Raw genomic sequence first — 23,286 nt, 5'->3', positions numbered from 1 at the left:
TCTGCATTTTGAAATTGGGCTCCACTGGCTCCAGGAAGGCATTGCTGCTGGCTCAGTCTTCCTGAGCCACTTGCTTGCCTACCCCTTGCTGTCGTAACCCAGCAGGGGGCCTGGTTCTTGTCAACCAGGCCCATCCGTGCTGTCAGTCACACATGGGGCTGCAGGTGAGCACGCAGTTGTGCACGCGCCTCACTATGCATGTGCATTCGAGGTCTCTTTTGCCTGTATTTACCTGGGGTGCCTGTGAGTGAAGACTGCCGGGAAGCCAGGTTGGGGGGGTGGAGAACAAAGGCCATCTAGACAGGCAGGAGCAGTAAGCGAAGCTTCTGAGTACAGGAAGAAGTTCATTATTCTCACAAGACGACTGCAACCCAGGCCATAGAGTGAGTATCTGTGTGTGTGTGTTTGTGTGTAAGGGTGGGTGGGTGGGTGTGGGGGTGATGAATACTCTGACCTCTACCGATACCCAGAACTTGGTGACAGCATCAGTCCAGACCTGTCTGTGCCCCCCACATCCTTTTGGGTCTCTCTCCCCATGGTGTTCAGTAAGATTGAAGATTGAAGGCAATTTCCTATCCACCCTGCTGATGGAGGCCTGGCAGGATAGGAGCTGGTGAGTGAAGCTGTCCTGTGTGAGTCACCGCCCCTGCTCTCAGGGGCTTTTGTTAGTGCTTTAGATGAAGCTGCTCGAACTAGAACTCTCTGGGCCGCTCTAATGGGAGCGAGGTGCCCATCAGGCACTGAAAACACAGAATTGCATTTGCAATCCGGGCTTTCTTTTTTCAAGTAGAACTTCTGTGGCTGTTTTCCCCAGCAATGTTTGACCACTAAAATCACTTCAAAGAAGAAAAGAAAGAGCAAAAATGTGGAGAAATACAAAATCTGCATTATGGACTTTTTGAAAAATGGACCTCTCTGCTACTTCAAAATGTTGTGATGTGTAGGAAGGCAGGAAGCTCTTCAAAGCCAAGTCCCACTATATCCTCCCCCGCCCAGCAGTCACGTGGCTGCTCCTAAGAGTGGCTCCTGACCAGGGGAAATAGTTTCCATTAGTAATGGTAAAACCAGCCACCAATATTGGGCCAGTCAACGTGTGAGGAAGGGTTGGTGGCCCAGGGCCAGGTCCTGTCTTTGGCCCATTTTTCCTTCCTCTGTGTTTCCCATCAACTCAGGGTGGAGGCCAAGTCCCTTTTGCAGGGCCCCTTCTCTGCAAACCATGAGTCCAATGTCTGGCTTCTTCAGAGCGTTTGAAACCCTTCTCACCAGGATCTGCTGTTTGCATCATCAGTAGCAATTGGAACTGCATATACATACATGTGTGTGGAGAGACAGACATGTAGTTTGGTTTGGTTTTATGCCAAGTCATTTTGTGTACATAATACCAGAAGTTCTAGTTGCCTGATGACCTCACAATGAACATCAGCAGTCAGTGTGCCCCTGGACCTCCATGCCTCTCAGCCAGGTTGCTCTTGCTCCTGTTTGCCCTTACAGTTCCAAATAACATGCTATGTGCAGGGCTTTTGGGCCGAGATATTATTGTCTGACGTCCCCCTATGGAAATCAAGGAGTTGAACAGTCTCAACCCTGTCCCAAGCGCAGCTTCCGTTTCGCAGAATTATGCCCTGGAGCTTGGCCGTCCCTGTGTCCTGTTCCATGACTGAGTATTGACAGTTGACAACACTGCTGGCAGCTATGCTAGGAACACTGATTAACCTCTCCCAGCCCACGGTTCTCACTGGAGTCTTTCTTGTTTAGGTTTCTCCGGATAATGAGTTGGGAGCCAAGCCCTGTCCTTGCACACGGTGACTGTTCCCACCAATGGCTTGAGAGGTCCTCATCCCCACCCCTTCTCGGTGCTGACGGCTGCACAGGCACTTCCTTTGCCGTCATCGTCATCGTTAGATCTCCTTTGCTCTCTTTTGGGCTAGATCTCTTTTTTAACTCTTCATTTTCCTCTTTCGATTTATTTCCTTATGATATTTTTTTAAATCAAAAGACTTTATTCTAATGACTCACAGATGAAAACTGAGCCCAGCAGGGTTCAAAAACACTTCTCAAACTGTAGTCCCCACCTCTGTTTTTCTCGCCAGCCAGCTTCTGTACAGTTCGGAGAGCTGTTCCCAAGTCACAGCTTCGTGTGTTCGTCTTTGTTAACTTATGCAACACACACATAAATTGAAACTAAAAAAATATTAGCTGTACATCCTCTGTCGTGACTCGTGTCCTTTTGCCTGCATTCCATCTGTCCTCATCACTTATTACCCCCTTGGTCTCCTTTCTAAATTTTGTATTATATCCATGCTTACCCCTGTTTACATATATTCTTGTATACAGTTTAGGCTAGGATTTGCGCATGAGAGAGAGCCAACAGTTTTTCTTTCCCCTTATTGTGCTTCCCAAGTCCATCCATTCCCCGCAGATTTCATTTCTCTATATAGCCGAATATTGCATATGTGTATCATGTTTTTATTACACATTCGTCTGTCGATGGACATCTAAATTGAGTCCATGTTCTTTGCTATAGTAAATAGAGCAGCAGAAACATGGATGTGCAGGTATCCCATGGTAGGAGATGGAGTTCTTAAGGAGTGGAATAGCTGGATCCTTCTTACTTTGTGTCTTTTTGTTTTGCACATCCCTATCTGAGAAAGGCATACGAGGAACACCATTTTTCGGGGACAAATGCCTGAAACTGCTCTAGTCTGTCCTCCCACATGATGAGATAGTTGTTCTGGCTATAAAAGACAAGGCTGAAAGTGCATGTGAGAATTCTGAAGACATCATTTCACTTCTAATGGTCCCCTTACAAAATCTAATGCCACCTCAAATTCTGGTGTTTATTTCTGGGAAAATTTTTGACTTCAATATCTAAAACTTTTGACTTTTCTGCATTTTTTTATCTCTCTCTCTCTCTCTCTCTCTCTCTCTCTCTCTCTCTCTCTCTCTCTCTGAAACAGGTCTTGCTATGTAGCCCTGATTGACCTGGAACTCTTTATATAGATTAAGGTGGTCTCAAGCCGGGCGGTGGTGGCGCACGCCTGTAATCCCAGCACTCGGGAGGCAGAGGCAGGCGGATCTCTGTGAGTTCGAGACCAGCCTGGTCTACAAGAGCTAGTTCCAGGACAGGCTCCAAAACCACAGAGAAACCTTGTCTCGAAAAAACCAAAAAAAAAAAAAAAAAAAAAAAAGGTGGTCTCAAACTCATAGAACTCTACCTGCCTTTGCCTCTTGCATATTAGAATTTCAAGATTTCTTTATTTCCCAGTTCTTATTTGTGAGTAGTAACATATTTGTGTGTGTGTAGTCTTGAATACACACACCTGTGCACATGTACCATTGGCTATATGCATATACATTTGAGTTTATAGTGTGTGTGGTGTTTGGGTAATCTTCAGCTCACTACATGGCAAAGGTTGGCCTTGAACTTCTGCCCCTCCTGCCTCATCAACAAGCTTAGCAGATAGAGATTTTTTTCCCACTAGAGACATAATAGTTGTTACTCTCCCCCCTCCCCACCCTGCCAGAGGAGCTGGGGAAAGAAAGGGTTTGGTCTGTTTTCTGTGATGCTAAGGGTCAAACCCAGTGCTTTTTGTGGTCTAGCAGACCTGTGCAGTGTTTAAGAGGTTAATCTTACATCTGCTGCCTGGCTGCTTTTGGCTACGGCCTCTGTGGAAGCCAAGGACAGCAGGAGCCCGTGCGCTCGCCCTTTAGCACGCAGGGTTTTGGTCACAGCCCATGTTTTTTCGAGCATGATCCTCTGCTCCTGGCTGTCGCTGAATCCAAAGATCCTGAGACGGAACTTTTGGTTTTTTGCTGGGTCGGGGAGTGGCTTGAGAGGGTTTCGTCCCTTTTACAGACGTAGAAACACTGCACAAATGTGCCCGCCAGCCCTTCTGCTCTGTTGGCTCCTGAGCCGGCCAGGCGGCCAGTTCTCTAAGCCCTGACTGTGGTACATGAGCATGCTTTGAGCCTCCCCCTGGCCACCTATTAGCTCCTACTCTCTGAGGCCTCGTGCCAGGGATGAGCCTCCATCCACTACAGCTTAGTCTTTCTCTCATCTTGCTGGCCACACTCTCCTTTTTTTATTTAGCCGTGAGACTCTGTTTCTTTTAATCATTTCCCCATAATTTATCAGAATTTCTGAAAGAAGCAGAGGGAAAGGAACACGGTCATGACTCTCTTGAGTTCAGAGTTGGAGAGCCAGCCTTCCTCCTCAGGCCTTTATTTCTTTATAAAAGTGGCACAATTAGTTTTAACAGACAGGGCGGCCACCTTCGTTTGTTACCTTCTTTCTTCGTCTAAAAGATTAAAGAGATAACAAGGATACAGAACTAAGATGTATCCGTTACTAAATGCCCCAGGGAAGTGCCGCAGCACTGGGAGGAGATCCACCTCAGTGAGTCTGTACTGTTGCTCTTTCTAGGACATAAACTCAGATGGATGGCCTGAAGTCCTCGGCCAGGCACCACCATTGAGGAGCTGTAGGGTGAGACTGAAGGAAGTTTGGCTTATGACTCCTTCATGGGGTTCAGGGCCTTTCAGTACCCTTGGGTTTTGTTATGAGAAGTTGGCGTGACCTCTTCAGAGGCAGGTTTACTCTTGATACCATAGAAACAATTGTCCAGAGAAAGCAGAGTGTCCTTCAGTTCCCATGTCTTGAGTTTGGCTCTGCCCATCTTATTAGAAAGTGCAACGCATACGTACTTGAAGCCAGCATGAGGGGGGCGTAGTTGATACTTAATAGCTGCATTCGGGGACCCCCAAACAGGACACAGCCAGTGTTTACTACACTCCCACTGGGCCAGGTGACACTGCCTACTGGAGGCCCAGCAGGGACCCTGACAGGAGGCCTGCTATTCTGAAGCTGGATTGAAAGAGGACATGAATAAACAGGATGTTACTGATAAATACGTGATGAAGATGGGGGTGTGTGCCCAGCTGAGCAAGGGCCGAGGCTATGGAAGGCGTGGGCTGAGCACTGACTACAGGGAAAGCAGCAACGACCAAAGAGTGGGGTCTTCAGTGTGCACAGATGATTTCTGTCTTCGGTGGCAGTGGGTGACCAGCTCTGGGCAGATAGGGAGGTGGATGGTTGCTGCCCAGAGCCCACCTCTGTAAATGGTAACAACTCCCAGCCTCAGCCCTCATCAGTGACACTAATGGCCGTGCATCGGCCCCTGCCAGGGCCCTAATGCAATTCTACCTGCTCAGAGGCTCCAGCCAGCGCCTGAGTCACCCTAGCTCCCAAGAGAGGACACACCGAGCAGCCTCGCTTCACCGGCACAGGCTGCTTCTCAGCACGGTGGTACCGCTGGGAGATTAAACACATTCGCTTAGAAAAAAAGCAAAGAAATAACTTCTGATAAGCAGTGCCTGGTAGTTAATGGGCCTCCGAGAGCTGTGTACAATTTAAACTTTTTATTAAAAAGAAAAAAAAAAGCTCCTTTGCTCTCCCGGGACTTACACTGTGAAATTATCAACCGCCACGGGCTTTGCCCCCCTTTCAGCGTGACTGCACATACAGTGGAGAACATTAATTTTGTTTTGTTTTTGCTCACAGCCAGGAGTAGGCTCTTCCCTTCTGCTAAGGAGAGCACTCTTGGGTCTCCGTAAGGGTGGAAGGGCCTGGGGGTTCTGAGGCCTCAGCTTCTGCCTAATCCCCTCACCGAAGGAGACGGGGCTCTTAGCTTTCTTCTGTCAGTTGTCTCCATAGGGGCCTAACTCAGCCAGCAGAAGCTCCTCTCTTACTCAGCATACCTAATCAGGTGGTTCACAACTTGCCGAGCAGTTCCAAATTACCTTCCTTGTTGCAGCAAGGAGCCCCCACACTTCCTTCAGAAAACCCTGATCTCTGGCTTCTGGGTCCAGCTGCCCCCATTTGGACCCAAGACTTTGCTTACTGTGTGACCTCCTGTCAGCCAGCCCCTCTCTGTGCCTCCATGTGTCCATGTGGAAGGTACAGATGACCGACCCCATCTCTGATTCAGTCTCCCCAACCCAGGGACGGCACGTGTGACCTGTGACTTTCACCAGTTTCTGTACCTTTGAGAGTCTTCTGTGTGCTGAGTTCCTTTCCACCCGGCACCAGGCACTTCTGACCCCATGAGGAAGATGCAGAGAGGGGCCCTGCCCTTTCCCTGGGAGTTGCATTCTCTAGAGGGGCCAGAGAATAAACATGAAAAAAATGAAAGCCTTTCAAACACTGAGCAACATGTGACAATGGTGGACGGATGAGAGCAAGGGGGTGGTCCATTAGGGGCGGTACCAATGGTGGACGGATGAGAGCAAGGGGGTGGTCCATTGGGGCGGTACCAATGGTGGACGGATGAGAGCAAGGGGGTGGTCCATTAGGGGCGGTACCATTGGTGGAGAAGAGCAAAGAGATGGTCCATTGGGGGCGGTACCAACGGTGGAGGAGAGTAAGGGGGTGGTCCATTGGGGGCGGTACCAACGGTGGATGCACGAGAGCAAGGAGGTGGTCGAGGTGGTCCATTGGGGCGGTACCAATGGTGGAGGGAAGAGAGCAAGGAGATGGTCCATTGGGGCGGTACCAATGGTGGAGGGAAGAGAGCAAAGGGGTGGTCCATTGGGGGCGGTACCATTAGTGGAGGAGAGCAAAGAGATGGCCCATCGGGGGCGGTACCAATGGTGGAAGAGAGCAAGGGGGTGGTCCATCGGGGGCGGTACCAACGATGGAGGGAAGAGAGCAACAGGGAGGACCCTTTGGGGACCATACCAATGGTGGCCCTTCCTGAGGAGGTTCTGTCTGAGACTTAAATGAATAGGAAAGAGTTGGCTCTTTTCTGGTCTGGAGGAGGACATATAACAAAGGTCCCCTGCAGACCCGCTCAGTGTGGTCAAGAACCAAAAAGGCAGGTGCATCCAGGGTGTGGGCACTCCAGCTGACCTCTGCTGACAGTGGGAGCCAGAGCTGGAGTGCTCTGAGCAGTGGGCACAGTGGAGGGACGAGGTTGCAGGGCAGCTGGAGGGGCAGCGGCTTGGGCTTTACCAATCTCTGCCTTATTTTCTGCACGTGTGTCTTTTCTTTGGAACTGTAATCCCGTTGATTGACTTTAATAACCAATGAGAATATTTTTCAGGCTGTTTAACTTTATTAAAAGATTTGAATTTGATGCTGAACATCAGCTTGGCTGCTTCAAGCTTCTGATAGAAGGCCCACTCAGTCATGGCTGTGTTCTCGGTGCCTACTGCCATCCCTACATGTTAGCTCCCTCCCCACTGCCATGTAGCCCAAGACTGTAAATAATCTAATTATTTCTTGTACTTTAGTAAATATGCCAGGATCACTCGTAGCTGTCTGAGACCCACAGAGAATATTAACTTGGTGCTTTTTTTTTTTTTTTGAGGAGACTGGATAATAAGTTAGAGCAATCTTCTTGGACTGATTGAGCCCCCACACAGTCTCAGGGAGGCCAAGGGCTTTCCTCTGTATGCATCATTAGCCTCATATAGGATTGTTCAAGATCTGCGATAAGAGGCATGGTGGGAGGAGGAAGGAACTGGGAACAAGTTGCTCACAGTCCTGAAAACCCTTGAGCCCATCAGGACTCCAGTTAATCTCTCAGTGTGCAGATGAGGCCCTAGGCCTATGAGCAGGGTCCCCACCGTGATGACAGCCTGCCCGAGCAGACAAGAACTTGACATATTAGTGTCACCGTGTGGGGACTTGGGGAGGTCAGGCTTGCAGGGTCCTACCTCCAGATGGGGCCTCCCCATCCCTGTCTGTCGACAGAAGAGGCTTCTGGAAGAATATTCGGGGCTAATTACAGAGCACATCGTGCTGCAGCCATCATTAGTATTAATTAGTTTCCAAAGGCAGAAATGCGCTTTCCTCCGTGGACTGCGCCCCGCTTGGCTAGACCTGAGCTTGCGGGTGCCATGCGTGGGCGCGGGAGACTTAGAGGCTGCAGGCTGCAGGGAAAGGCCAAGGTCTCAGCTCAGATCGAGCCCTCTTTTCGTGCTCTGTGGCCCTGGGGGACCGGATTTACCCATGTGCTGTGTTGCCAGCATGAGGTCTGATCGAGAAGCACAAACAGGTTTCCAAAGATGCCAACAGGCAGAACTCAAGAAAGCCGACTGCCCCCGGAGAGACAAGCCCTCTGCCAGAGAACTGAGACAGTCTGAAAGCCCCAAGTGGCATCTTTAATTCATGCCCTGGCTGAGTTTGTATTGCTAAATTCAAATTAATGATCTCTACACCACAACCCAGAACCTGGCCAAGCAGGAAGCATCCTTGAACACCATCATAGGATCATAGGACATCCTCCCTGTCTCAACACCCCAGGCAGGGAAGGGCAAGGAGGCTAACACCAACCACAATGACAGGATTAAAACTAGCAGCAGGGTTTTAGAAACAGCAGATTTTGCAGCCACATCCAGGCCTGTGGTCTGGGACCCCTGGCTTTGCAGTACTCTTGAGCCCTGTGGAACACAGACAGGCTGAACCATATGTCCATCCAAAGCAGAGCAGTGGAGAAGGCTCTTGCAGAGCACCAGGGGTGCCTGGAAGGAGGTGGGGCGCTTCCCAGGAGTGTCGGGACTGGACCCGTCTGTGGGCCTCTGCCCAGTGAAAAGCAGACTTTGCCCATGGGGGTCTTGTTCCATTCTGAACAGCTCATACTCTATATGTGGAAGCTTTATACCCAATGGGAGGCACCCGTTGGTGGCTGTGACATCCCTCTCCATGCCTACTGACCAGAGCCCTGGGCCTCCACAGCTGCTTGGTTTGGAGAAGTTGAGTATGGCTGTAGTGACCTGGTTCATGGGGGTCACATAGGCCTGTGTCACCTCAAACATCAGTTCAGTGCCACCGTGGACCCTGGGGGATGGGGTGCCTCCGGAGTAGTGGCCAGCTGCAAACACGGTGAAGGTGGGCTGGCGGCCAGCGGGATCAGAGAAATGGTGGTAGTGCCCTTCCCAGGAGCAACTGGTTGTGGTCATCGAAGGTGAAGAGCCGAATGAGGAACAACACAGCAAGCCTTGCCTCGCAGCCCGTGCTGACCCAGTGACCACCCAGGTGCAGTGGCAGAGCTGGCCGGGAAGGCAGCACAGGTGGGTGGTGCGCGTCGGAGCAGGCAATGCGACTGCAGGCCAGGCAGGGCCAAGTGTGGTGCTGCCAAAGTTGAAGCAGAGGGGTCAGGCGCCAGGCAGAGCCACACTTGCAACTAGAATGGACTCACAGTGCAGGGCCTGAGACCCCCTTTCCTGGTTGTTCAGCTCTCTTTGCCCTCCTGTTCACTAGCAGGTGGGCCTCTTGGTGTACTTGGGTTTAGAAGGAAAGGTGCCTTTAGGCTGACACTGCTTGTCCGTTTCCCTGCTTCCCAGACACAAATAATCACAGGGAAACTATATTAATTACAACACTGTTTGGCCTATAGCTTAGGCATATTTTTAGTTTACTTTTACATTTTAAATTAACCCATTTCTATTAATAGGCTGTGGCCTACTGATAAAGTTCTGACTGGCAGCTGGCATCTTTCTTCATCGGCAGCTAAGTGGCATTTCTCTGACTCCACCTATATCTATATTTTTCTCTATATCTCTGTTTGAATTTCCTGCCTGACTTTACTAAGCCATTGGCCAAAACAGCTTTATTCATCAACCAATAAAGCAACACGTATACAGAAGGACATCCCACACCAGGTAACCTTCCTCCAGGAAGGCCCAAGGCCTCTTCCTCTGGTCCTCACTCTAATAAAGGCTTGCACTTATAAAGCAGGCTCAAGACCTGTCCCATCCCTTCCTCATAGATATCCCCCCCCCCCCTTTCCTCTATCCCTTCCGCATTAGACTGGAAGTAGCAGAAACTTTCTAGGCAGTGGCCTTGACTACTCCCAACCCTAGGCTCCCAGCAAACACACTCCTGTTGTGTAGTAATATGGGGCGGCAGGGCTGCGTCCCCAGCACCCCAGCCGCCTGCCCAGCTAGCTTATGCCCCGAAATAATTACACAGACACTGTATTCTTTTAAGCACTGCTTGGCCCATTCTCTTCTAGGCTAATTCTCACATATTAATTTAGCCCATTTCTAATCATCTGTGTGTAGCACCCCAGGGTGCGCTTACCGGGGAGATTCTAGCCTATGTCCATCCTGGGTCGGAGCTTCATGCTGGGATCGGGGCATGACGTCTCTGCTGAGGCGTCTGCTCCGGAGAGCAGAGCTGTGGAATCTCTGAGCTCACTTCCTCTTCCTCCCAGCGTTCTGTTCTGTTTACTCCTCCCACCTATCCTCTAACCAATAAAATGGGCCAGGGCAGTTCCTTTATTAGCCAATGACCTTCCTCCATCATTTCCCCTTTTTCGGTTTAAACAAAAAAAAAGCTTTAACTTTAACATAGCAAAATTACATATAACAAAACAGTTATCAAGTAAAAGTTACAATAATCTTTATCATAACTAAGGAAAACTATAACTAACTATTCTTAACTTCATCAAAGACACCAGAAAGATATAATATTACCTAAGTAAACAAGAAAAAAAGCAACTTTTAAAACTCTAGAAATGACAGAGACATCTCGCTGCCTGGACAGTCACCCAAGGTTCCTCTGTACCATTGGGGCATCCATCTTCAGCCTTCAGGCCCATGGTTTCCAGCAGACATTTCCATAAAGCAGGAAAATTCAAAGTCAGTTCAGTCACTATCTGTTGTGTCCTGCAGAATGTCTCGCAGACTCTTTCATGAATCAGGAACCCCGAAAGATCATCTCACCTTAGGCAAGTTCAGTAGTCCTCTCTCTGCGGGTTCTCTGTGTCCAGTTTATGCAATAGTCTAGGCAAGAGCAGTTTCTTGCCCAAATGGCTATCAAACTCCATAAGGATCCTCTTCGATGCCCATCTTCCTCTTGAAGTAGATTGGTGCTGCCAGGAGCAGAGTGTCTCATTGTCATGAAAAGTCCTCAGTTATTAAAACATTAAATGTCCTATTCTGTAATCTTTGAAAGACATGAAGAATGTCTATCTAAAATATATCTCTATATATCTAGAAAATCTAATTAACATGACTACAAGCTTTACTATTATCGATGATTATCCATTAACAACCTATATTTCTTAATTATACAGTACATATTTAAATGAACTACACAATCACAATACCTTAATCAAAATCAGAAACACTTATACATATAACAAAATTGACCTTAAATCTCTATCAATAAAGTATAGATTTTATACTAATGTAAATTATTCATATCTATATCATATCCCCCTTTAAATGTAAAAGGACGTTTATAAACCATATTTGGGAACATGGGCACAGTTTTTTCTCTCTAAACTGCTTCCTGCTGAATGGGGGCGTCGTTAATTAGGTCTTTCACGGTATAACCTGTGTGCTAGTTTCATCTCAGTTGGCAGTTGAGCGAAGCAATTTTTTGGAGATGTTCACAACAACCCTTCAGGAGGGCGTGGTCCATCATACCATATTGGGATAAATGCAATCCACAAGATCTGATCCTCTGTGGAAACAAAAGAAGAATTTTTTTTCCAAAGTATCACATCCTTAGATCCAAATTCAAAATATCTATGTTGGATTAGTTCAGCAGCATTTATAAATAAATATCTTTTAGCAGCTGTTGCTCCTTCCTCAGCATTCAAATAATTCAAAGAGAGCATAATAGCATACAGTATCAAGATTCTCTGTGTATTTTCCATCTTTGTACAGCTTTGTTTTAACCTCTATTTCATTTATTTTTACTTTTAACTCTTTGCTTTTTGAGACAGGTTCTCTGTATCTTTGACCTGAAGTAACTCTGTAAACCAGGCTGTCTTTGAACTCTCAGAGATCCGCCTGTCTCTGCCTCCCAGGCATTCGGGATTAAAGGTGTACACTACTACACCTTGAACTCACAGAGATCTGTTTGTCTCTGCCTTCTAGGCACTGGGATTAAAGGCGTGTGCTACCACACACAACTCTCTTCCTTTTTTTGTTTTTTACTTTAAGAACTTCAACTTTTAGTCTGCATATATTTTTAACACACTTCAAACCATTTAGAAATTTTCTTTGTCTTTGAATCTCTCTTTACTGTATATCTCTCTTTTTCTGACGAGTCTTTAATTTACCAAGCAATATCAGTAGGATTAAAGGCGTGGCTTTGCCGGCTGGATCCAGCCCAATCCTTAGCTTTCCAGCCTCATGGCTGAGGTACTGGCTGTAGCCAGCAAGCGAGCTTCAGCAGCCTGTGCTAGCAAACCGCACAAACCGCCTGCGTAAAAGAGTCAGAGTTTGTCCTGGCAGGACAGCCCAGAAAGCCGGCATTTTTAAATGGCGCAGCTTTTTTCCTGCTACAACTGAAAACCGAAAAGCATGCGTTCAGCTTTTCGTCAACACCGTTTAAGTGTTTCGTGGCAGGACCTCTTAATGAGCTGCAGGCTTTGCAACTAAAGCTGAGTCAGGAAGCCTCTCTTAGATGAAGCGCTTGCTTGCCTCTAACAAGCAGAGCAGACCCGAGAACACAGCGAGTCTAGTTGCCATCAAACAAATCGTAGCACTTTACTCCAAATGCTCTATTCAAAAGCTCTGTCTCCTGCAGGAGCCAGACAGAGATCGCAATGGCGGCACAGCCCCAGGAAGTCGCGCTTTAAAATGACACAGTGGTTTTTCTGCTACTGTTGCCGAATCAGGAAATCTCTCTACAGCACGCCACCAACAAACAGCAAAAATCTGTGTTAAACTCTCTCTCCCTTATTTTTAAGCCTTCTCAGGTTTTTTAAGTGGGTTTAGGCTGTCCACACGTCTGGGCGCCAAATGTAGTAATATGGGGCGGCAGGGCTGCGTCCCCAGCACCCCAGCCGCCTGCCCAGCTAGCTTATGCCCCGAAATAATTACACAGACACTGTATTCTTTTAAGCACTGCTTGGCCCATTCTCTTCTAGGCTAATTCTCACATATTAATTTAGCTCATTTCTAATCATCTGTGTGTAGCACCCCAGGGTGCGCTTACCGGGGAGATTCTAGCCTATGTCCATCCTGGGTCGGAGCTTCATGCTGGGATCGGGGCATGACGTCTCTGCTGAGGCGTCTGCTCCAGAGAGCAGAGCTGTGGAATCTCTGAGCTCACCTCCTCTTCCTCCCAGCGTTCTGTTCTGTTTACTCCTCCCACCTATCCTCTAACCAATAAAATGGGCTAGGGCAGTGCCTTTATTAGCCAATGACCTTCCTCCATCACTGTTGAATGAATGAGAGTGGGCTGAAGCACAGATTGGTCTTAGGTCTCCAGATTTAGAAGAAGTCCATGCCCTGTTTGCTAAAGGCACACCACCAATGTCCCTTCACTTCTGCAGCATCCTCACTTGCTGGCTGGTGTGGCAGGTCCTTCTGTCTATGTGTTTCTTTTATTGGTTGATGAATAAAGAAACTGGCTTGGCCTATAGTAAGGTAGAACTCAGGTGGGGAAAACTAAGCTGAATGCTGGGAGAAAGGAGGCAGAGTCCTAGAGAAGCCATGGAGCCCTGCCTGACACAGATGCCGAAACTTTACCCAGTAAGCCACAGCCTTGTGGCAATATACAGATTACTACAAATGGGTTAAATTAAGATATAGGAGTTAGCCAATAAGAAGCTAGAGCTAATGGGCCAAGTAGTGATTTAAATAATATAGTTTCTGTGTGACCATTTCAGGTCTGAGCTGCTGGGCAGCTGGGAAACAAACAAACAGCTTCTCTTACAACAGCTAGGTTGAAGCCCTCCTGCAACTGTTCAACCAAGGGCAGCGGAACTCAGAGGCCAGGTGGCTTGCCACAGTTGTCCATCATTGAACACAGCACTGCAGAACTTGTGCCCAAACCTCACTGCAGTTAGCACGTCCTCTGCAAGGGGGAGGACCAAGGCTACTGTGGTGGTTTCTGTTCTGTATGTATGTGTGTGTGTAGGGGCGGGGAATGTGGGTGTGGAGGTGTGTTCCTGTGTGTCAGCCACATGTGAAGGCTGGAGGTTGACAAAGGGGTCTTTCTCTTATCATGCTCCTCTTTATTCTATGAGACAGAGTCTCCCAGTTGAACCTGAGCTTGCCAATAGGACTAAGTTTCCTAGCCAGCTAGCCCTGGACATCCCTTGCCTCTGCTTTCTGAACACTGAAATTACAGGCAGGCTGCCACACCTGCCCAGCATTTAAGTAACATCTGGGGATCCAGATTCCAGTCCTCGACCTTCCTCTGCAATTGCATTAAACAGTGAGCTTCTCCCCAGCCCTCTTCCCCACTGGCCTTGTTTGAGATACATTTATGCTATGTAGCCCAAGCAAACCTTGAACTTGCTTTTTAGCTTGGACAGGACTTGTGTTCCTGATTCTCCTTCTGTGTCCCTGAAGTGCCGGGATTTTGAGCATGTACCACCCTGCCTAGCCTTCAGCATCATTGTAACAGACAAAACCAGTTGCATTGGAGTCCTGGGGTTTACAGACCCCTCCCCCACTGCCCCAAGGTGTGCACTTTTTTTTTTTTTCCGGTTTTGGATTACTTGAAGGAATCCAGGTTAGGCTTTGCTAAGATGATTAAGACCCAATGAAATCTAATTGGTCTACATTTCAGACTGAAAATACTTAGTAGAGGCCAGGAAAGAATGAGGCATGACCTCCCATCTCCCTGTCCCTTCCCTTTCCTTTCCCTCTCCTTCCTTCCCTTCCCTCTTCTTCTTTCCTTAAAGGGAGTTGCTGCCAGAAGTCAACACAGAACCTTCTCTACCTATGATGGCCTTGGAATAGGCACCGGTCAGCACTGACCTGAGAGCCAGCTGACAACTCTGTTCCCGTTGTCCCTGAGGGAAACTTGGGGACTGGGGTCCAAGCAGAAGAGACAAGGGGGAGGTTTTTTTTCTTTTGTTTGGATTGTCACACTTTCAAAGCCTTTACTATTAATATTTATTCCTCTGAGGGAACTGAACTTCTATTTCTACAACACATGATCCTATATCATGTTTCATTTCTGGATATTATTCTTATTATTGTTATTATTGTGTGTGTGTGAGAGAGAGTCATGTTGTATAGCCAAGGCTGGGTTCAAACTCCAGGCAATCCATTTTGCCTCGGCTTCCAAAGGGCTCAAATAACAGGCAAGCACTATCATACCTAGCTGTTCAGGGGATTCTGACCTGGAGGACGCGAAGGCACTTTGAAACCCTGGTAAATGGTGGCAGACTTGTTTGTGATGGAGGAAGCAATGGCAGTTAGCTGGAGTGTCAGTAATTGGGAGGCCAGCTGATAAGAGTTCCCTCTAATTTAGGCCTTTTAACCCACATTCTGAACTATGCTCACACTAATGTGTATTGACAGGACCAAATGCACAGCATTGAAACAGTCCCAGAGTGGCTCTTTCCTGCCACACGCGCAGAAACACACTCACGGCCTTACTCGTGCATCATCCCCTGCGCAGAGGGATGTTGCAGGGGCTGGCTGGTCTTTTGGGGCATTCCCAAGTTTTGAAGGTGGTTGAGGGGATAGGAAAGGCATTTCCCGCTCAGGGTCAGTTAAAGGAGGTGACACAAAGCTTCTGTCCCCACGAACCACCTCCTGGGTGTCCTCAACAGAGACCAGAGGCCCATGTGTTAATAGACAAAGCCCCCACCTCACACTTGCTAACTTCACGTGAGCCTATTCGCCGAGCCGTTTCCCCCATGGCCCACACCGGTTTCTAATTAGGCTCCAGAGGTGATGCCTGCCCGGATGACTGCGGTGGAGAACAGGCTGATTGATTACTATTCTATATCCAGGCAATAAATTTGGGGATCAAATTGGTTTTAAATTAACTCTAAAAATGTTCGTGTTTACCATCTGGTTCGGGTCGCAGGCAAGGCTCAGGCTCCTGAGAGCAGAAGGTGAGGAGAGCGAGGAGCTGTTCGGGGATGGGGATTCGACTGCAGCAGCATTTCCTTCTCTCGAACGATCTTCCTCCCCTCCCCAAGAGGGGAGTTGCTGAGCAGACCTTTAATTTAATGTCTGTGCATCTGGTGCTGGTCTGCAATGACATCTTTCTATGCGTCTTGTTTCCCAATCACTCTTCCAGCCTGTGTAGGCCATTAGGTCTGGTGGGGTGGAAGGAAGTAATAGTGGCCCCTGAGCTCTGCCCAGGAGACAGGAGGCTGTCAGCCCTCATGGTGTCCACTGGAACAAGAAGGTGGGGGCTGTAATCTACTCACCACGTGTGCCTTCCTCCTCAGGACTGAGTTCTGAGCATCATGGACACTTGTCAAAAGGGATTGATTTTGAGGTCAATTGAAAGGAACCCTGTGGAGCCGGGCACTGGGCAGTGGTGGCACACACCTTTAATCCTAGCACTTGGGAGGCAGAGACAGGCAGATCTTTGTAAGTTCCATGCCAGCCTGGTTTACAGTCTGCAGAGAGAGTTCCAGGACAGCCAGGACTACACAGAGATACTCTGTCCTGAAAAACCAAAGCAGGCCCCTTTCAGGAGAACCTTGGCATGTTCCTTCTCTGCCTCCTATATCCTGGGTTTTGGGGGCAGCTGGAAAGTGTAGGGTGAGCATATGGGTGTGGCCTAGCTCTCATCACTAGTACCCACCCCTTGGGAATCTGACAAGCAGTAGCTACCAAAGATGAGAAGTGGCACCATTTGACTGCTTGAGCGTACAGTATTCAGTAGGCTCTCAATGTTTGCTACACGATGGGAGGATGGCTAAGTTCAAACAGCACTGATAAAGATGGCAGAACTTATTCCTCCCTGTCTTGATTTGATTATTATTTCTTCTTCTTCTTCTTCTTCTTCTTCTTCTTCTTCTTCTTCTTCTTCTTCTTCTTCTTCCTCTTCCTCTTCCTCCTCCTCCTCCTCCTCCTCCTCCTCCTCCTCCTCCTCCTCCTTCATCTTCTTCTTCAAGACTGGCCTGATGGAGGAAGGTCATTGGTTAAATAAACTGCCTTGGCCCTGATGGGTGGAGTAAACAGAACAGAATGCTGGGAGGAAGAGGAAGTGAGCTCAGAGACGCCATGCTCCCCTCTCCCGGGCAGACGCAATAGCTCTGCTCTCTGAGGCAGACGCATGAAGCTCAGACCCAGGATGGATGTAGGCTAGAATCTTTCCTGGTAAGACTGATGCTACACAGATTATTAGAGATGGGTTGATCGGGATATGAGAATTATCCTGTAAGGGCTAGAGTTAATGGGCCAAGCAGTGTTTAAAAGAATACAGGGTCCATGTAATTATTTCGAGGCATAAGCTAGCAGGTGGCCGGGGTGCTGGGGACGCAGCCCTGCCGCTCTTTTTACTACACTGGCCTCAAACTCAAAGAAGTCTCCCTGCATCTGCCTCCAAAGTGCTGGAATTACAGATGTGAGAGCTACCGTCCTCAACTTGATTATCAGGAAATATGTATGAAGTTCACTGGTTAGAAGTTCCTAATATAGAGTCTTAACCCTCTTCCATCTCCACTTACAAGAAACAGCGTCACCGCTATTCCTGTGTGTCACCCCCATCCCACTGTCAGTGTGCCAGACACTGGGGACATTGTTTGCACTCATCACTTGAGGGTGAAGACCCTGTTCCCAGCCATCGAATGTCACAGCTTCCCCTCCTCGGGCTGTTTTAGTGGGGTTGGCTTCCACTTAAAGCTGATGCCTTTTATGACTTTAATTTTTTTCTCAACGTTTTTCTGAGAAGGTGTGCTCGTGCGTTACCAGCTACTGGTCAGAATACCCCAAAGTCCACAAGTCCCTGTGGTGGTGCCCACCTTTAACCCCAGCACTTGGGAGGCAGAGGCAGGCAGATCTCTGTGAGTTTGAGGCCAGCCTGGTCTACAGGGTGATCCAGGACAGGCTCCAAAGCTACACAGAGAAACCCTGTCTCGAAAAACCAAAAAAGGAAACAAAACAAAACAAAACAAAAAAAGAAATGAAGACTGCAGGCCTCACCCTAGATCCCCTCGTTAAGAGAGGCCCAGGTCCTAACCCAGAGTCCTTTGTTTCCCCCAAGGACCCCACTGTTGTTCGCACTGAGCTATAAGTAGTCAGAGTGAGGGCCCATGTCCCAAGGTCTCCTGTGTTCATTATACTGACTCCATAATATCCGTGGGCTTTGGTGCAGCACGCTCCAGTGTCAGCTTGTGTGCACACACGCACCGGCAGTTTATTCCCTGGTCAGCAGGAAGCCCCCTGAGCTCCTGAAGGAGGTCATTAAGAGGGTACTGCAGCCTCGGCAGACTGTCTCGGTGCATGTGCCAGAGTTAGGCTGCCTGTAGCCAGATGCCAGACCCCATGCTGGGTGAAGCCTCAGACCTCTCCTGATGGGGTGCTTAATGTTGCCCATGTGAGGAGGGAACAGGTGGGCTCCCTACTGGCGGTGTGTCCTGGGTGTTGGGAGGTGTGTCAAGTGGGGAGGTGGGAGAGAAGGACCAGGAAATGAGAACCAAGGAGGGGACAACCAGCTGGAACCACTGTGCCCTGCAGGGAAAGGTATGGAGCCTTACAAAAATTATGAAGGCCAAATCTAGAAGACGCATGCTGAGAATGACTAGGTGAGGGAGGGTGAATTGTGTTGTTCTCTACAAAATACCATCTAGCCTTGCAAAAGCTGGGGAAAGATGGCCCAAGGAGAGGATATAATCTGCTGTATATAATATAAATATACAGCAGATTATAAAGATAAAATGTAATAGAATGTGCCAATGTCCCGAGGTGAGCTGACCAGAGGTGAGGGCAGGGAAGAGAGTTGGGCAGAGATCCTTAGCTGGACCAGATTGTAAAGGACCTGCCAAACTAGACACCAGAACACACCCAGAGGGGCCCATACTCACCAGAACACTTTGCAGGGGGCACTGGTAGCCAGTGGGATGGTGGTGCTGCCTCTCCGCCCAGTCGGTGTGGATGTCCCCAAGGAACAACTCCTTGACTAGATGGGGTGCCTCCCCAGGCAGCTGTTGCATGTGATGCTGCAGGCGGAGCAGACTGAGTTCATGCATGCTGAAGCCCAGTGTGGCCATGCAGTCACCTGGTACCCGGGAGCTCAGCAGCTCATACGGTGTCCCCGGCAGCCAGGCCCGGTCTGGGGGCAGCCGTCCTGTACAGTCCTGGCCAGCCTGGGTCTGGTTGAGGAACCTGACAATGTCGAGCAGGGCGTGGTGGCTGTGGAAGACTATGCCCACCTTGTGAAGATGATAGTCGGCCTCGGTGGCACCCTGGGTGATCCAGGAGGTCCGGCGCAGATGAACTTTGCCCTTGATGAGCAGCGAGTGGGCAGGCTCCTGGCAGGAGGAGTCCCTGTAGTAGAACTGGTAGGCTCGGAAGAGACGGTTGGAATACAAAGTATAGGAGGGGGTGAGGAATTCTGAATTCTGGCCCTGGACGTACCTCACAGCTGCTGGGAAGAGATGGGTTTTGGATGGAGAAATGAAAACCTACCTGGGTGTCCCCTTCCCTCTGGCCTGGGCTCCCTTGTTTCCAACCTCCATCACGCGAGCCTGAGCCCTATGGTCTGTTTCCCCAGTTGGGGGCCTTCTCAGTCTTGTGATCCTCATAAAAGCTCTCCAGTCTCCTTCTGGCCAATCTCATCTCCTAACTGGGGCTGCTCCTACCATCTACCACTCAATGGACTCTTAGTTTCCCAGGAACCCTGGCTTCTTCCCCACCAAGATCCAGCGCCCCCTTGCTCTGTCCTGGACTTCTTGTTGAGTGAAGGGGGTAGAAGAAGGAGTGCAGAGAGACATTTCTTAAGTGTCTCCCCTCCAGTGAGCTGTTTCCTTCCACTGCTTTATTACACAATAGCGAGCTATTTCCATAAAGGGGCTGGACCGTGGACAAACACACTTTGTGGGTTGAAGGGTGATGGGGAATCTATTGTGGCCACTCAGCATCGCCATCAGGGAAGATGACTGCCCCCAAGCAAGACTGGGAGGATAGCTCAGTGGGAAGAGTGTTTCACACGAGCTTGATGCCCTCCAAGTTGGAGCTCTAGTAGCCAAACAATAATAGCACTTGTGGTAGCTGCCTATAATCCTTGCTCTGGGGAGGTAGAGACAGGAGGATCTCTAAGGATTGATGGAGACTCCCAGGTCCCAGTGAGAGACACTACCTTAAAAAAATAAGGTGGAGAACAATTGAAGAATTGAGGAAGGCACCTACCTGTACCACTGTAGACACACGCACGCATTCCTGTACACAGAGGTGGTCAACTGACCTGGCCTTCAGGATCTAGTCTTTTAATAATGTAAACAGGTCCAGGGGTATATAGAAGGCAAAGGAGTGGCTCCTGACCCTACGGTCATGGCCAAGAGTAGAGCATCCCTGTGGAGGGCTCATTGTGGTGGGTGTTGGAGGACGCCCCTCATTCCCTGGTGCCCACCTGGATTAATATATATCTCGTACTTAGGTTGGTATCATCCAGCCAGAAGGCGCTCATTTTTTCCCTCCAGGCTTTCTGCTAACATGAAGGAGAAGGCCTTGGCTGAGACCTAATGAGTCTTAAGCCGCAGCTTCCTTGTCTCCCAGAGAGAGCAGACGCTGAGCCTGAGATGGGCCGTGAATCTAAAGAGAACCCAATTATGTGGTTTTGTTCCACTGAATCTCTTCACAGTTACTTCTTATTTATGGCGAGTGGCTGTTCTCTGCACCCAGAGCAATGGTAGGCATCTTTAAAAAATAATTATACTACCCTATAAATGTGTGCTGTTTACTGTATGCCAATTATATCCCAATAAGGCTGTAAAAATGCATGAATGTGTTTAAGTAAATAGAAGTGAGTTGGTCTGAAAGAAACAGTAAGTGGTGAATAGGCCAGGCTGTGACTAGGGTGAGGCCAGGCAGCCTGCGCACCCAAGGACCTCAGACGGGGCCTACAGTACAAAGACTGCTTTCCCAGGGCGTGCAGGGTGTCACCTCATAGTCCCAGACTACTGACCCTTTTCTGCCGCCTCTCAGAAAGCAACGAGTACAGAGAGGACTTTCTAGGAAGAAAGTTCTAGAAGTTTCTTAGAACTGCTCCAGAGTGTTGCTGCTGGAGGCAGGAGCAGCACAGCTCAGCATTCCCCTGTGTGCACTCAGTGACCCTGCCAGGAGCTGCCTAGGTCCCAGTTGGATGAATGAGGTAAGGCTGCAGCCCCAGAGCCTGGGAAAAGTGCTAGAAGCAATTCTGAGAGCCTCAGTCCTGCCCCCTCCCAGCACCCAAAGTGCTAGCAGATGTTTGGCAGGCAGATTTCTCCATGAGCTCAGGAGGCACGTGGGGGACATGGAAAATCTAGTCCTTGACCCCACAATGGAGTGGATTGGGGAGACCTGAGGGGGTAACTGAGGGAAGCCAGAACTCCCCTTCAGCTCCCACCCTGGGAGGAAGAGTGACCAGATGGTTGCCAGAAATGAGGGGCACAGAGCAGCCCTGCTAGGAGAACTGGGTGGGGACTCAGACTCTCTCCAGCCAGTTACTTCCTGTCTTCTTTGCACCAAGTTGTGCCCCGTGCCTGACTCTTCCTGCGGATCCAAGAATGGGGCTTCTCTGTAGATGCCACCATCTCCAGAAACCTTCTAGAACATGTTGCCACTCCATGGAGTTTTGCTTGGCAGTTCACTGCTGTGGCAAATCTACATTACACACTTCCCTGTGTGCCTGTTTAGCACGTCTGACTGCACCCCGTGTGCCAGCGCACAAGAGGGAAGCTTGGGTGTCTGCCACGGGTTTCCACGTGTGTATCATGTGTATCGTTCAGCTTAACTGTATTGGTTGGATGCGATGCCTGGCTGTTCCCTGCTCCAGATGCCACCCCCATAGGGGAGAAAGCAAGCCTTGAGTTTTGCAGGCAGCTTCTGGGGAATTGGGAGCATTGCCTCAGCTTCATAGAGGTCGATGCCTGCACTTATCTCGCAGCCCAGGAGTGTAGGGTTGGGAGCTTAGGGGAGTCTCACCTAGTGGAGATCCAGGTTCCTCTGAGGTGTGGGGGCAGGACCACAGTGGTGGACATACCCTTAGGCACTGGCTGCTGGCACTGGGGCTCCCTCCTGAAATTCCAACTGTTTCTATGATGCTAGCTGCAAAGGAGAAAGACCCCAGTCAGAGCTCCACAGACTTCATGCATCCTGCCTGGCTCTCCTGCTCTCCGCATGCCAGCGGCTCAGGCAGGCTGCACCCAGCTCACCTCAGGCCCGAGAGCACCCAGATGTTTGTTGACTGCATACAGCAGGCTTGCCACTGTCCCCTCCCCTGTACATGAGACACATTACCAGAGTCCAACATACAGTTAGCACTCAGCCAGTGCTCACCGAGTGCCTGGTGGGTACCTAGAGCTGAGCAAGAGATCAGCCACATAGACCACATCCTGCCTGGCTCTCTTCCCTAAGCCCAGGAGAGCCTGGCAAGGGCGTGGGACAGCTTTCCTCAGCTCCCAGCTGCTGCTCAGAACGGAGTAGCAAAATCTGCAGCTGCTAAAGAACTGCAATCGCCTTGAGCTGTCGCCCCACTCTGGACAGCTGACACAGCCCAGACGGCAGAATGCTAGTGTGAGCAGCGTCCAAGTTTTACAGCACTGACTGTCGTCATCGTGGCCCCTGACCCCGAATGCTGGCCACTGCAGCAGGCTTTCCAACCCAGCCCTTCCCACTGAGCCTGGGGCTGCAGTGGGTCAGGAGGGACTCAGAGAGCTCTAACAGCCAGGGCCTCCAGGGAAGGCTATGGATGGAGTGGAGAAACTCTCTCATGGTGTATTCCCATCTGTTCCCCACTGCCCATTCACAGGTTCCCAGCTGGGCTTGACGGGAGGCCAGGGAAAGCCCGTTTTGCCTGTTGGAGCTCTATCTGGTTCACACTTAGACCCAAGACTCTCTGTTCCCAGCAGTCTCAGGAAAACTTCCATTCCTGGCATCTGGCGTCATATCTAGAGTCCCTGGGGGCCCTATTACTGGATGAGAGGTGTAGCTGGTGATGATAGTGTCCTTAGTCAAGTCAGGGACACAGGTGGCTTCATAGCAAGCATATTCTAGGATATGCGATCTTTGCAGCCACCCCAGGAGTTGGTTATGGCTCGGTTTGTAGCACTCGGCAAGAAAAGCAAGAGCTAGAGCCTAGGGTGGCCGGATTCAAGCCTGACAGACTGACTATCGCTCGTTTGGGTCACCACTGAGAACAATGGGGACAATTTGGAGACCCAGAGTATAGGACACACATGTGCAGAGTGGTCCTTGGCCCCACTGGTCAATGGATCTGTTGCTCATGGTCAGACAAGAAGGAGAAACAGATTTCAATAGCTAACTAGGGCAAAGCATCTATGACATCACTGTTGGTCACTGGGGGAGCAAGGCTAACGGAAGACTCACAAGATAGATGGTGAGTTTTTCAGAATTAATCTG

The 23,286-nt window shown here is 49.5% G+C and overlaps 1 protein-coding gene across 1 annotated transcript; it reads right to left on the bottom strand.

Moving 5' to 3' along the window:
• Nucleotides 1-8,214: 8,214 nt before the first annotated feature.
• Apcdd1l (APC down-regulated 1 like) lies at nt 8,215-22,480 on the bottom strand. Its single transcript, XM_041641699.1, is given in 6 exon segments — nt 8,215-8,946; nt 8,948-9,133; nt 18,753-19,289; nt 19,291-19,312; nt 21,850-21,968; nt 22,472-22,480. Coding segments are annotated over 6 exon segments (1,605 nt in total).
• Nucleotides 22,481-23,286: the final 806 nt, after the last annotated feature.

This window comes from Microtus oregoni, unplaced genomic scaffold, assembly GCF_018167655.1.
Source record: "Microtus oregoni isolate MIOR12 unplaced genomic scaffold, Mior012 000071F_ref0000514, whole genome shotgun sequence".
NCBI lineage: Eukaryota > Metazoa > Chordata > Mammalia > Rodentia > Cricetidae > Microtus > Microtus oregoni.
Note: the sequence above shows the minus strand (reverse complement) of the source record. Positions and strands in the feature narration are given on the sequence as shown.